Below are 13,726 nucleotides of genomic sequence, written 5' to 3'. Positions count from 1 at the left end.
ATTAAGTTTAACGGGGAGATGTGCAGAGGCCGGGAGAAAATTACAGAGCAGTGGGGCTTGTATTTTCAGTCACTTTATTCCCCATCAGAATCACCCGAGTTCGACGAGAATTGGAGAGAACATATAACAGAGGCGGTGGAGCAGTCATTTGCGGAAATTACCCTTGATCCAAAAGTTGTCGTGTCACCTGAAGTTGTGAAAAACGCGATAAAGACATTACCAAAGGGAAAGGCGTGTGGGCCAGATAGTGTTAGGCATGAACATTTGATTTATGGGCGAAACGTTGTGTCCAATACTCTTGCAAACTTGTACACTAGTATGTTGCGTCTAGGATATATTCCTGATTTGATGAAGCGTGGTGAAATAATTACACTCCATAAGGGCGGGAAAAAGTCAAAAGACGACCCCAATAACTTTAGCGCTATCACGTTGTCTTCTACACTGCTCAAACTTTACGAATTAGTACTGCTAAGTCGATGTAAGGACTCTATTACTCATAAGCTGAACAGACAGCAAGGTGGATTTCAGGATCATCTTGGTTGTATCATGACGTCATTTTCACTCCGGGAATGTCTGCACTTTGCTAAAGAAAACATGTCAACAGTGTACCTTTGTTTTTTGGACAGTAGACAGGCCTTTGACCGTGTCTGGACCGACGGTCTTTTATTCAAGCTTATTCAGCTAAACAAGGAGCGTGACAAAGATACCTCATCCACAGTTATTGACAGTAATACCTTCAGTTGGTTGCGTTTCAAAATATGTATTTAAATGTGACTAGCCGTGTAAGACATCAAGGACTCCACTCGAAGGAATTTCCAGTTTTACAAGGCACCAGACAGGGCGGGAAAAGTTCACCGTTAATGTACCTCCTTTTCATAGACGGATTAATCAAAGAACTGGAAAATAGTGGCAATGGTCTTTGTATCCATGACCTGAGGATGTGCTCCCCGACAGTGGCGGACGACATGGTATTGGTGTCTTTTTCTAAAACGGGACTAGATAACATGCTAGACATCTGTTGGGATTATTCTAGACGGTGGCGGTATTTTTACAACCCAGGTAAATGCTCAGTCGTTGTGTGTAATTTCTCAAGTAGCATTACCAAACCACAGCAAACATTTTCTCTTGGTCAGAATTTAGTTGGCACCGTTGGTAAATACATGCACCTGGGTGTTGTATGTGATGAACATCTATCTGCCACAGAATCAATGCGCGAAGCGTGTATTAAACTAAGAGGGGCTTACTTTAGCATTTGTAGTAGTGGCATATGTCCTGAAAAGATCAGTGCTATAACATTGAGGACAATTTAGCAGTGTGAAATCCTTCCAAAGGCATTATATGGATGTGAAATGTGGAATCAGTACTCGGCAAATGACATGAGAAAGTTAGAAGTTGCCCATCGTCATTGTATTAAGCACATGCAAGGCTTCCGCAAAAGTATGTCATCAAACTTTTCACTGTGCACATTGAATATGACAGATATCGAAGCAATGATAGACTATCGGAAACTTCAACTATTTGGCCAGTTATGTCGGCTCCCATGCAAGTTTTAAGCCAAGGAGTTATTTGTGAATAGGCTTGTGCGATTTCTGAAATTAGATAAACAGTTTGGATTTATACCCGACGTTTACAGACTATTAACAAAATATAACCTGTTGTACTATTTAAATACATATGTACATGATGCCATATTTCCATCGAAGTTTGCATGGAAGAAGCTACTTGACATTAACGTAACTCGACCGGTAAAACATAAATTGTTTGTGGATATAACGAGCGTAGGGGGTGACCTAGCACTTGAAAATGTTGTGCAAGAAAATAAATGCTCCCCTTTTTGGAGAATCGCCAGAAACAGTCCAAAAGATCGTCCACTATGTGTAAAAATTCTAAATGCTATCGGAAACGTTGTTTCACGCCCATATCCACAGCGATGTAACTTGTGCAGTTTATTGACTGAAAACATGACTAAACATGTTCTTGGTTTTTGTCATATAAGAGACAAATGGCAGAACGTAGTATGGAACTCTATCATTAAAGCGTATGGTATTCGCAAGTTTAGCTTGTTTATGTCAATGCCCTATGCTGATCAGTGCCAGTATTTGTTAAGTGTTGCTTCGGCAAGTAGTAACGATTGCTTAACTAATTATGATGTAATGGTTGCATGTGTTAGGTGTTATGCTTAAACTATAGCACCTTATCTGAATGTACTGCTCGTGTACATGTAAACTAGTATGTGATGTACTATATCCGATATTAATTATGCATTACTGTATTTTGTATTATTTATTGTTATGAATTGCTTGATTATCAACCACATTTTGTAAATGTGAACAGATGAAACATGTACTTTACATATATATTATGTGATATCACTGTATATGTTTATCAATTGTAAATACGTTTTGCTCTTCATAATTGGAGGAAATAAATAAATAAATAAAAAACGTTAAAAATAAAATCTAGCGACAACATACGGAATGCCGTTTGGGACATCGCTTGATGTTGATCTGAACCGCGAAACTCGATAGTACGATGGTGAAAACGCGATAGTACGATATTGCGATGGTGAAAACGCAGTACCCGGAGGAAACCCACTTGTCCGGCTTAGTGAGCACAACCAAACTCACATTTGCCCAAGCCGGGAATCGAACCCGGGTCGCCTAGGTGAGAAGCGAGTGTGCTTACCACTGCGCTAACCGGTCAATCAAAACTTGTTTGTTTCAATGTAAAATCGCAATCAAACACTTCGACAAACCTGTTTCCAAAATAATGTTTTGACAGTTCTCCGTCAGACGGCCGTATTGTGAAAAGTTTTGTCGAAGTGTTTTAAGAAAGTACACTCTCAATCAAACTCTGGTAAAATACCAAAGGCGGTGCTCCGTAAGCGGCGTAGACTGCGCTATGTTTCATTCAAAATGGTGACGAAATAGTGAAGTTATCTTTGTTTTAAGTCGTCATTTGAAACAAAATGTTGCCTTCCGACGTAGCATTTATGCTGCAATTTACCACGTGGTATAAACACATTGATAGTCAATACATTCGACTCCTGCTTCGACTATAATTGAATCCCGTTTGCTCGATCTCGCTTGGCTCGAAATCCGCGTTGGCTCGAACTTGATGTATAGAACCGATTTCTTAATTTTTTGTTCCATCTTTTTGAATTCCGTTTCAGTCGACTTTTTTTCGAATTTGTACGTTAACCAATTATTGTTACATGACCATTCTGATTCAAATAATACACGACGAAAAGCAAAACTATTTTTAAGCTCGATTTAAGAATGGCAATGGCAAATTTAGTTTAGTGTAAAATCGATTCCACTCTCGTTGGAACGATATTACGCGAGAGTATGGTATTGTGTTGTGTGTGGGGGTGGGGTTTGTGTGTGTGGGGGGTGCAAATTGCCCGCAGAAAACCCATTTGTCCGGCATGGTGGCCAATAGACAAAATTACTTGCGCACAGGCCGGGAAACTAGAAGGGAGTGTGCCAGCCACTGCGCATACCGGACAACAGTTTTGCCAAAATTATTGTGAAAGAGGACCCCTTAAAGCTGCACTCTCCCAGATGTACCATATTATCAACTTTTTTTTACTTTTTTTAGTCTTGGAAAGAGCAAATATTTGCTTAAATTTCTGCAGACCAATGATAAAAGATTGGTGACAAAAGATCAGATCGAAGATTTTCATATTTCAACTTGAAAATTAATGTTTTATGGCTTAAACCGTTATTAGCGGTTTAAGAAAAATGCACAAAACATCATATTTTTAACTTAAATATAGAAATCTGCGTTCTAATTTTTTGTCAGCAGTCTTAAATAACTGGTTTCCATGGATTTTCGCAAGAATAGGATCGTTCCAAGACAAATCATAAAAAAAGTTGCCAAAACATTCAATCTCTAAGAGTGCAGTTTAAACTCTCAGAATGCGTCCAGAGCTCTGCCGGAAGGTGACAAACATGTGTCCGTGGCCATTATCTTTTGACCAGATTTTCTACTTATTTTTTCTATACGCGTGGGAAATAAAACCAATTTAACATGGGTCACCAAACATCCTTAATCTGGAAATCTGGCTTTTATCCTCACCTTATGCACCAGTCAATTGTAACCACGCCCCCCCCCCCCCAGGTCCAGGGATTAGCCGGGACTTTGTCTTTCGGTCCAGCCAACCCCGGGTAAAATCGGGGACGAACTGATGATTAAATCCCGGCCAAATGCCCCTGTACCCCAGAGACTATATATAAGGCCCAATTTCCGCTAAATTTGACGCTATGACAAAACCACCGCGGTCACCCGGCCCTGCGGGGCCACCTGGAAAGTAAAAACACGGCCCTTTTCCCTGGCTATCCCCGGTATACCCCCGGACCTGGGGGGTGGGGGGGCGTGGTTACAATTGACTGGTGCATTATATAGTTGTACTAGCTAGTATTAAATAGCCTAAACGGTTCAATTTAACCCACAGGGAGCTGTTCCGTTCACATAAACTCTTCATTAAAACTCCGGTCAAAAACGTGTCCCACTGTAAAACAATTACCGATACAACACATAAGTCGAAACTATGGAAGCGTATGTCGTATATACCTATCACAAATTATATATTGATTTCTTATCTTATGTTTCATGTCTTTTTGTCGAGTTTTAAACATCACATGTTGTCAAAATATATCCACTTGATCACTCATCCATTGATTAATCCTGTCATACGATACGTACGATATACGCTTCCATAATATACACATGAAACATGTACATTTAACAGAGACATTTTAATTGTACGCTGGTGTGATTATATATTTCCTTTACATGTATTGCTATAGCCTTGGTTTCGTTGTTGTTGGTGTTGTTGGAGTCATCGTTGTGACATATGTCGGCATTCCCATCTTCATTTTTAACAAGTCGACAACAAATCGACACAATGTCATTTTATTACTTGATAAGTCGAATCAACAAGACATCAGTATATTTTTATCTCTATGGACTGGTATATAGTAAATTAGACTATAATTCTATTGGTATTTACATCATGAAATTTGATTGACTTGTTTTATGTTGACTTGACACGTTGAACACGACCTGTTGCCAAAGTTATATCGACATGCATTCGGAACTCATCGGCCATTTTTATCAAAAACAACGTCGGTCATATGTCGACAAATGTATTCAGTTACTCTTCACATATAGATCGAAGTTTTATATACAAGAGGCAGATGGCAGGATTCGTTTTGTAGCGTAGCGGACATGACGTCACCAACGTGGTGGGCCTTGAACGGGCTTTGCACAAAGAATAAGCGATAGCACCACTTCACGTTATAAGAACAGCATGAGACGTCGATGTGTAGCTGCGATTAACACAAGGGGTGTCCACACGAGATATTGACTTCTGCGGAATGTTTCATTTAGATACCCATATTAAATGTAAAAGGTATATTATTAGAATTTGTTGGTATTTGTCTGGGTATATTATGAAAAAAAATGTTGGATAATAAATAAACTATGTTGTAAGATAAATGGTTTAACTTTATATTTCCCAAATATTTTACAAAGTATAAGTAACGAGTGTACGTTTTTCTGAGCGTTTATTTACATGTAAATTAAAATATTCCATGATAAATCAGGTAAATGATGCAATATTTACAGAGCGGTAAAATAGAAACATATTGAATAGTGATACGTTTGTAATTGTGTTGTATTGATAGAGTTTGTGAAGGTTTTCATTTCACCACACATTCATGTTTAAAGTTATTGTTCTACATACGCCTTTGTCTCACTACTTGAGTTCTGCCACCAGAATGTCATCCTGGTTTCCAGCAATGATAAGCCTGCCAGTGCGGGTGCTGTACCAGGCTGCGCGTGGCTGGTTCATGCTATCATTCTTCCTGAACAGTGTGGTCAGCTTCTTTTTTCCTTCTTTATCAATCTGCAACATAGTGTCTGAGCCATATGAGCACACCACAAACACATGTCCACACTCACTAACGTGTGCATAACAGGGCTGGCCAATGATATGGTCTTGGAGTGTGGCCAGAATATTGCCCGTGTTGTCAATAGTGACAATTGTATTGCGGCCGAACATAACATCAGTTATGTAGATCTTACTTCCATCTGTGCTCAATGCAAAGCTAAACACTGTGTATTGTATTATGTATCTTGTTAACCAGCCTGCCAGCTGTGGTGTAGAGATACAGGACATTGCTGGAGCCTACATACAGCTGACCCTGGTGGTGCCTGATGGAGCGACAGGGATGGTCAACTGAGAACTTACTGGTCATCTTGATTGTGTCAGTGGACACCGTGAGAAAGTGGATTTCACATCTGACAGGTTTAGCACAGGAAACAGTTACAGCAACTGTAGAATTTGAGATGTGGCAGATGTCCCATGGAAACTCTGGGAGATCACAGAGGGTTGTGACCTTGTACATGCTGTTTAGCACCTTTGCTTTACAATTTCTATTGTCTACAAGAACAATCTCTCCTCCTGGAAGTTCTGTAATACCAGTTATGCTACAGGGATTTTTATCTGTGATTAATTTTGTACTGAATGATTTTTTTTCTTTTACTTCGAAAACTTAGGTTTGTCGAAGTGTTTTAAGAAAATCAATATATATATGAAATATATTAGAAAACGTTATGATCCCTCCAGGTGATGGCACGCCAACGGGATTATTTTGAAACTGTGTGTCAGGATACCCCTCGATGTATCCCAGTGTCTTCAGTTCAGACAGTAGTTGTTCAGATTGTGTGTCAGGCTGGAATGTGATAGTCGCCTCTGGTCTGGTCGACATCTGCTTAAGCAGGCTGTTGACCTCTGCAATCTTGTCCTGGCATCTTCTGTAGCCAATGTAGGAACTGGACTCGCTGTCATCACCCCGGGTTTGGATTGTGTCCATTAAGGCCTCTAGTTGATCATGTAAGTGGACACTCTGGTCAATATCCTTCTGTATTGACCCATCCAGATCAACCAGGACACTGTCCATCGCTTCCACTGTCTTCTTCTCTATCTCATCTAATAGCTTGTTTAGTGTTTTCCTCAGGTTCTTGATCTTTGTTAGGATGGACTTCCCTGAAGCCTTCAGCGAGCTCTGGTTCTTCTTTCTGGCCTCACCCACTTGATTAAGGCTTGCCAATACCTTGGCTACTTTGGCAGGGAGCTGCTTGAAGTCGGTCATCTTGTGTATGTCCCTGGCTAGGTCTGATATCATGCTGATGCTTCGGCACATCCTGTTCCAAATGAAGAGAATGATGATTACTGTATGAAATTGAAATACAGTTAAAATCTTTGATAGTTAGACTTACAAAATGATTAGAATACACGGCCTCTATGCTCAGATTAAATGTACAATCTGTAAAATATCAGGCTTATCATGTGTTTTGGTTCATGTTTTGAATTCCATGTTAAATATATTAACAGAAAATCAACACATTTACATATGTACTCTAAATATCTTAAGTGTAACAGTATCATATCTGATTTCGGCAAATGGCTTCCTTAAACCTGATTTTATCATAAAGCCAAAACATGGTTTATCGTAATTATATTTGAGTTTCCTTTGAAAGAAAAAAGAAATTGATACCAAAATAAAACTGGTGATCTTTATAGCTACATTATCATATTTTTTTTAAGACGTATTAAATACTTATACATAGGAAAACAATAATCACCTGTGGTTTAGTGATACGCAGAGATTACAACACATCTCAGCGTGGTCTTCACAAAGCAGCTCCAATATCTTTGATGGGTGATGGTCACAGTTTAGCAGGGCGTCTCCCTGTCCCACCCACTTGTCCACATCCATACGGCCCAAAACAATGTGTTTTTTTGTGGAGTTTTGCATGAAATATCAGACACTTGTCGCAGAAATATTTTGAGCACTTCCCACAGAAATACTTGGCCTCGGTGTTGAGATTGTCATCCTTACACACAGAGCAGGAAAAGTCATGTATCTCATCAGAGGCATGTAACACGGAGTCTTTGAATGATTTACTTTGTTTCGAAGCCATTGTTTTTCAATAATCATTCCATTGAATGAACTTTCCTTTCAAAAGTTAAAAATTATAAATATTTCGAATTTTGTTCAAAATTAAACAGTGTGTAATGGTCGCTTTGTCCATTGAAAACAGACTAATTTATATCCCGTGTAACCTTTGCTACTAGAAGGTATACTATCTTACGATATTAGTGATAGCCAATAAATTGTTATCAGTGTTACGTGACAGTTTTCACTGTTTTACTGTAATGATGACAACAATATATAAGTCATACTAAAGTACAGTCGAAACTCGTTATGTCGAACTCTGTTATCTCGATGTTCTGGTTATATGATTAAATGGTTCTATGATAAAATTGATCGAATTCATTTCAAAGAATTTTCCAAGGTCCCAATGGCTTCGACATAGCGAGTTATGACTGTATATCAAATGTCGAAAATGTATAAAATATAAGTAAAGCTCATATCAGTTTAATACATTGATTGGGTATGGAAGCGTATATCGAATATACACGGTTGATACAATATACGCATCTATAGTTACTGGTATCTCGTCAGAGGCATTAACACTGAATTTTTGAATGATATCCTGTGTTTTGAGGCCATTCTATTTCAAAAAATTATGTATTCCACTTTTGAACTTTCCTTTCAGATTTTAAAATATGTTAAACATTTTAATTTTGTTCAGTACTAACCAGTGCGTTTTGATTGCATTGCTCATGGAGATCTGACTTATCATCTCCCATAAATTCTGAGGGAGGGGCGCAAGTAACAAGGTTACGCCCTTTAATTACGCTCCCTCTTATGTCGAATCCTGGGCCGCCCGTGGTTAATAAGCAAATAAGCCGACATTTTAAGGACAATTTGTCATCACGACTTCATGATCATAATATAATATTATCGATATATGTTTTAAGATTATAGGTATCTTCCTTGGCCGCTCGTGTAAAGGTAATCACAGCCTAAGCGAAGGTTGCTTTGTGGACACGAGGTTTACTGAGACAATGCGAGCGGTAACTATTACATAATATGAACCCTTTGTTGACGAAAACAATGTATGGTGTGATGATGATGATGATGATGATGATGATGGTTCTGGTGCTGCTGCTGGTGCTGGTGGTGCTGCTGCTGATGATGATGATGACGACGACGACGATGATGATGATGATCATGATGCTGCTGCTGCTGAAGCTGATGAAGAGATGATGATGATGGTGAAGATGACGATGATGATGAACGATGATGATGGATGAGTGATGATGATGATGATGATGATGATGATGATGATGATGATGATGATACTTTGATGAACCTTGATAATGAGGGTGATGGTGGTGGTGGTTGTGATGGGCTTAATGGTGGTGGTGGTGGTGGTGGTGGTGTGAGTGAAGACGATGATGATGATGATGATGATGATTTATTGTGAGGAAATGTAAACAATATCAAATCAGTGTATATACGCACATACGTTAAACATAAAACAACAAATTACTTACAACTGTTAAATTCGACAACTGGACATGTAGACAATATAAACACTGTGTTCCTTCATTGGTTTAGGTTATTTTGCATAGTGTTATACGATTTTAAACCGCATGCAAGTATAAACCTTTGAGCTAGTGTGCTTAAATTTGAAGTATTCATATCCAGTGTGTGTATACAACGTGATAAATTGCGTCATAAATGCTACGTCGGAAGGCAATATTTTGCTTTGAATGAAGACTTTAAACCAAGATAACTTTAATACTTTTTTCACCCTTTTAAATAAAACGGAGCCCCGCCTTTGGTCTTTTACCAGAGGTTGATTGAGAGTTGAGTTTCTTAAAACACTTCAACAAACCTTTTCTCAATACGGCCGTCTGACAGATCACTGTCAAAACATTATTTTGGAAACAGGTTTGTCTAGGTGTTTGGGGAAACTAATCACCTTATCAAACTTCGGTAATTAAACGAATGCGGGGCTCATTAAGCTGCCCTGTAACGCCGCATAACAGCATCGCCGCATAAACGTGTTTTTTCTTTTCTTTTATGCGGTGATTTTCAACGCTTAAACAGAGCAACCACGTTTATACGGCGACGCTCAACGCATAAAGCAGAAATTGCTTATATGGGGCGCAACTGTGCCTTTTTGCCACATAAAGAGGATTAACTTAACCATTTATTATAAAGCTAAAAAATAGGTATCTAATATTTCAACAAAAAACGATGTTGATGACGTTGAAAGTCACTTACATTTATTAATTGCTGTATGAAGCTGTGTAATTGCTTTAATTATTTTTATGTCTATTGTTCCAGTAACGAAACAGTCATGGCCCTTGATTCTGTGAAAATTAAGATATTCTTTTCAGAATAATTTTAGCTCCTTGCCTACCACACATAGAGTCACCAAACTTTACACAAATGTTCACTGGCATGTGAAGTTGTGCACACGAGTTTTCATTTATACATACATATATCAATGACAGTGTTATGGTCCTTGACTTAGTCAGTAAAATTGTTTTATTGTTATTTTGTGGCACACATTGCCTTTTTAACAACCATTGACGCTTTTCACAACTTTGCTTATTTTACGTTATATGGACCATCATGTACATGTAATTTGTAACCACTGCCCCCACCCCACCCCGGCGTGAGTTTTGGGGTTGCGGGGACTTTACCAGGGATTTGTTTAAAGCCAAAAAGTCTAGTTCAAAGCTTGGTAAAGTGGACACAAAAACTAAGTCCGTATGTGTTTTAATTGTTTTTTATTGGCGAAAGTGTGCCTTTTTGCCACATAAGAAAGTCCTGTTTATGCGTTGAAAATCAACGTGGTCGATATCGTTTATGAGGCGATGCTGTTATGCGGCGTTACACTGCCCTGTTTTATTTAAAATGGTGTAGTAAAAGAAAAGTTATCTTTGATTTAAGTCTTTATTTTAAGCAAAATGATGCCTTCCGATGTAGCATATATGACGTAATTTATCACGTGGTACACACACACTTATACCTCTTATAATTGTTGTGTTTATTCAATGCTTGTGGAGAATTTACACACCGTTTATACAAGACATATGATAAATATGCGTTCTACAATATGCATCGTTTATACATCGCAATATAAAAACATACATATAGAATATCAATATTGCCATGGGGTGGGGGCGGGGATAGATCAACTTAACCACACCTTATGATTCAACCGTTAATTGGTGCCAGTAGTTGTACGTTAAGGGACGTAACCCTGTATGAACTCGAACTCATAGTCAAAATTGATCATTGCCCTTAGTAAGACCAATCTCATTAAACTCAGATTCCCCAATACTAGCTTCAGTGTTATGAAATTATGTGAACGTCACGATATGATTTATCTTAGTGCCTTTAAAGGGACTGTACACCAGATTGGCACCAAAAAAAGTTTTATTCTGTAACGAAACTCAGGACAATTATTTAATAAAATGTTTTACTCTTTGATATCATAATTGTAAAACAAAATGTCGAAATGGAAAAAAAAGTCGGAGAACCAGTGCCGCCAAAATTGCATTCCAGTGTTGTATCCACTGTGCAACGAAGGCTTACCCGAAACAGTTGGAATATTTAAGCAATATACCTAACTTGGTAATATCACATGATAACATCGACTAGCCAATCACACATAAGGAATGAATTCTACTAGGTAGACACACACCTAGTAATCTTTTAAAATGGAAAAATACGAAAACAATGCGAAAAATTAATTAATTGTGGTACTTCTTTTAGTAAGTATCAATGAACTGTACACATCGATACCAAGTTTATGTCAGTTTTCTACAATTTTCTCTTTTCTATTTTTTTGCTATTTCATCATACGGAGTACAACCCCTTTAAACAAAGTTATGAATAAAATTGACACTTTTTCGTGAATGCAACGTTGCACAACCTTCAGCAAATCGAACTGTTCATGTACCCAAAGTATGTACATATAAGTTCAATGTTTTTTCCCCCGAGGTGTGTGGGGAGGAGGCGGCGATTGCACATAAAGTGGATTTTAAAAATCTTTCAAAATGTTTTTAAAAGGAATATTTCGGCCAAGTTTATTTCTTGGGAAGCGGTCTCAAGTTTAAAAGTTTACATGTTTTTTCCCAAAGAACTCAGTTTATAATAATATGACAGCATGAGTATATGAGACGAAAAACATACGTTATCTTGAAGAAAAGAACATGCTATGTACGAATATGCAAATCAAATTCAACGGAAGAGGCATGTATTTCTTTCACAATTTGGCACAACTTTCTAAATTTGGAAAATTGGTTGTTACATAAATACATTAAATATTTAATTTTGATAACATTTGGATTAGCGTTATTAAGAGCAATACAATCAAGCAGATAATTTCGGCCGTTTTTGGGACCATACCCGTTTGATGGTCCCTGCCTATTTTGGGGGGATTCTGGACGTGTTGGGGACCCTGCCCGTTTTTTGGGACCCTGCCTGTTTTGGGGACCAATCCCCTTTTTGTGACCCTGCCCGTTTTGAGAATCCTGCCCGTTTTTGTAGGACTCTGCCCGCTTTAGGGACCCTGGACGTTTTGGAGACCCTGTCCGTTTTGGGGGACCCTGCCCGTTTTGCGGACCCTGTACTTTTTGGGGGACCCTGTCGGTTTGTGGGACCCTTCTCTTTATTGGGGACCCTGCCCGTTTATGTTGGAACCTTTCCGTTTTAGTGACCCTGTCAGTTTTTGATACACTGCCTATTTGTATTGACCCTGTCCGTTTGTGGGACCCTGTCCGTTTTTTTTGGGACCCTGTCCGTTTTGGAGACACTGCCTATTTGTATGGACCCTTCCCGTTTGTGGGACCCTGTCAGTTGTTTTTTACCCTGCCCGTTTTGGGACCGTGCCAATGTGTATGGACCCTGCCCTTTTGTTGGTCCCTGTCCGTTCTTTTTGGACCCTGCCCGTTTTGGGACCGTGCCAATGTGTATGGACCCTGCCCTTTTGCGGGTCCCTATCCGTTGGTTTTGGACCCTGCCCGTTTTTGGAACCGTTGATGGTCCCTCCTCATTACTACTCAAACTACTAATACTACTGCTACTGCTACTGCTGCTGCTGCTTTTACTGCTACTGCTGCTGCTACTGCTACTGCTACCGCTACCGCTGCCGCCACTGCTGCTGCTACAGCTACTGCTATAGCTATTGCTGCTGCTGCTGCTACTGCTGCTGCAGCTACTGCTACACCTACTGTTGCTGCTACTGCTATTGTTGCTGCTACTGCTACTGCTGCTGCTTCTGCTACTGCTGTTGTTGCTGCTGCTACTGCTACTGCTACTGCTACAGATACTGCTGCTGCTGCTGCTGCTTGCATAATATTTAATATATGTGCACGTATCAGAGTCTGGGGACCGTCAAAGAACGTCGAGTAGTACTCACCTGAACAACTATGCGATTTACAATATCAATGTAAATCGCTGAAACATACATAATTATAACATTCAAAAAAATAAGAGCGCAAATATAAACATAAAATGTAAATATTGAAATATACAATACAAACTGGAAATATTTAGAAATAAAATAAACTTAACCACATAAATCTTGAATATTCTTACGTCTGACACGCCATGCATGTGTGCTCTCATTCTTATGAGCCTATGACATTTTTCCATCTTTCTGTAAACCCATAATTTTTTAACATTGGATAATAAACGTTTTAAGCTCTTGAGATTTTCGAAGAGCAACGATCATGGTTTTGTCAGAGCTTGATGTTGGCAAAAAGGTCACCCTTAGCGTCGTT

The 13,726-nt window shown here is 39.0% G+C and overlaps 1 protein-coding gene across 1 annotated transcript; it reads right to left on the bottom strand.

Moving 5' to 3' along the window:
* Positions 1-5,761: 5,761 nt before the first annotated feature.
* Positions 5,762-7,787, bottom strand: LOC128208556 (uncharacterized). Its single transcript, XM_052912113.1, has 4 exons — positions 7,654-7,787; positions 6,682-7,212; positions 6,150-6,495; positions 5,762-5,911 (listed from the first exon to the last, which is right to left on the bottom strand). The coding sequence occupies exons 1-4, from the start codon at positions 7,785-7,787 to the stop codon at positions 5,762-5,764; spliced, it is 1,161 nt and encodes a 386-aa protein (XP_052768073.1).
* Positions 7,788-13,726: the final 5,939 nt, after the last annotated feature.

The sequence above is a fragment of the Mya arenaria genome, chromosome 11 (assembly GCF_026914265.1).
Source record: "Mya arenaria isolate MELC-2E11 chromosome 11, ASM2691426v1".
Taxonomy (NCBI): Eukaryota; Metazoa; Mollusca; class Bivalvia; order Myida; family Myidae; genus Mya; species Mya arenaria.
This window is presented reverse-complemented; position numbering and strand designations above follow the sequence as displayed.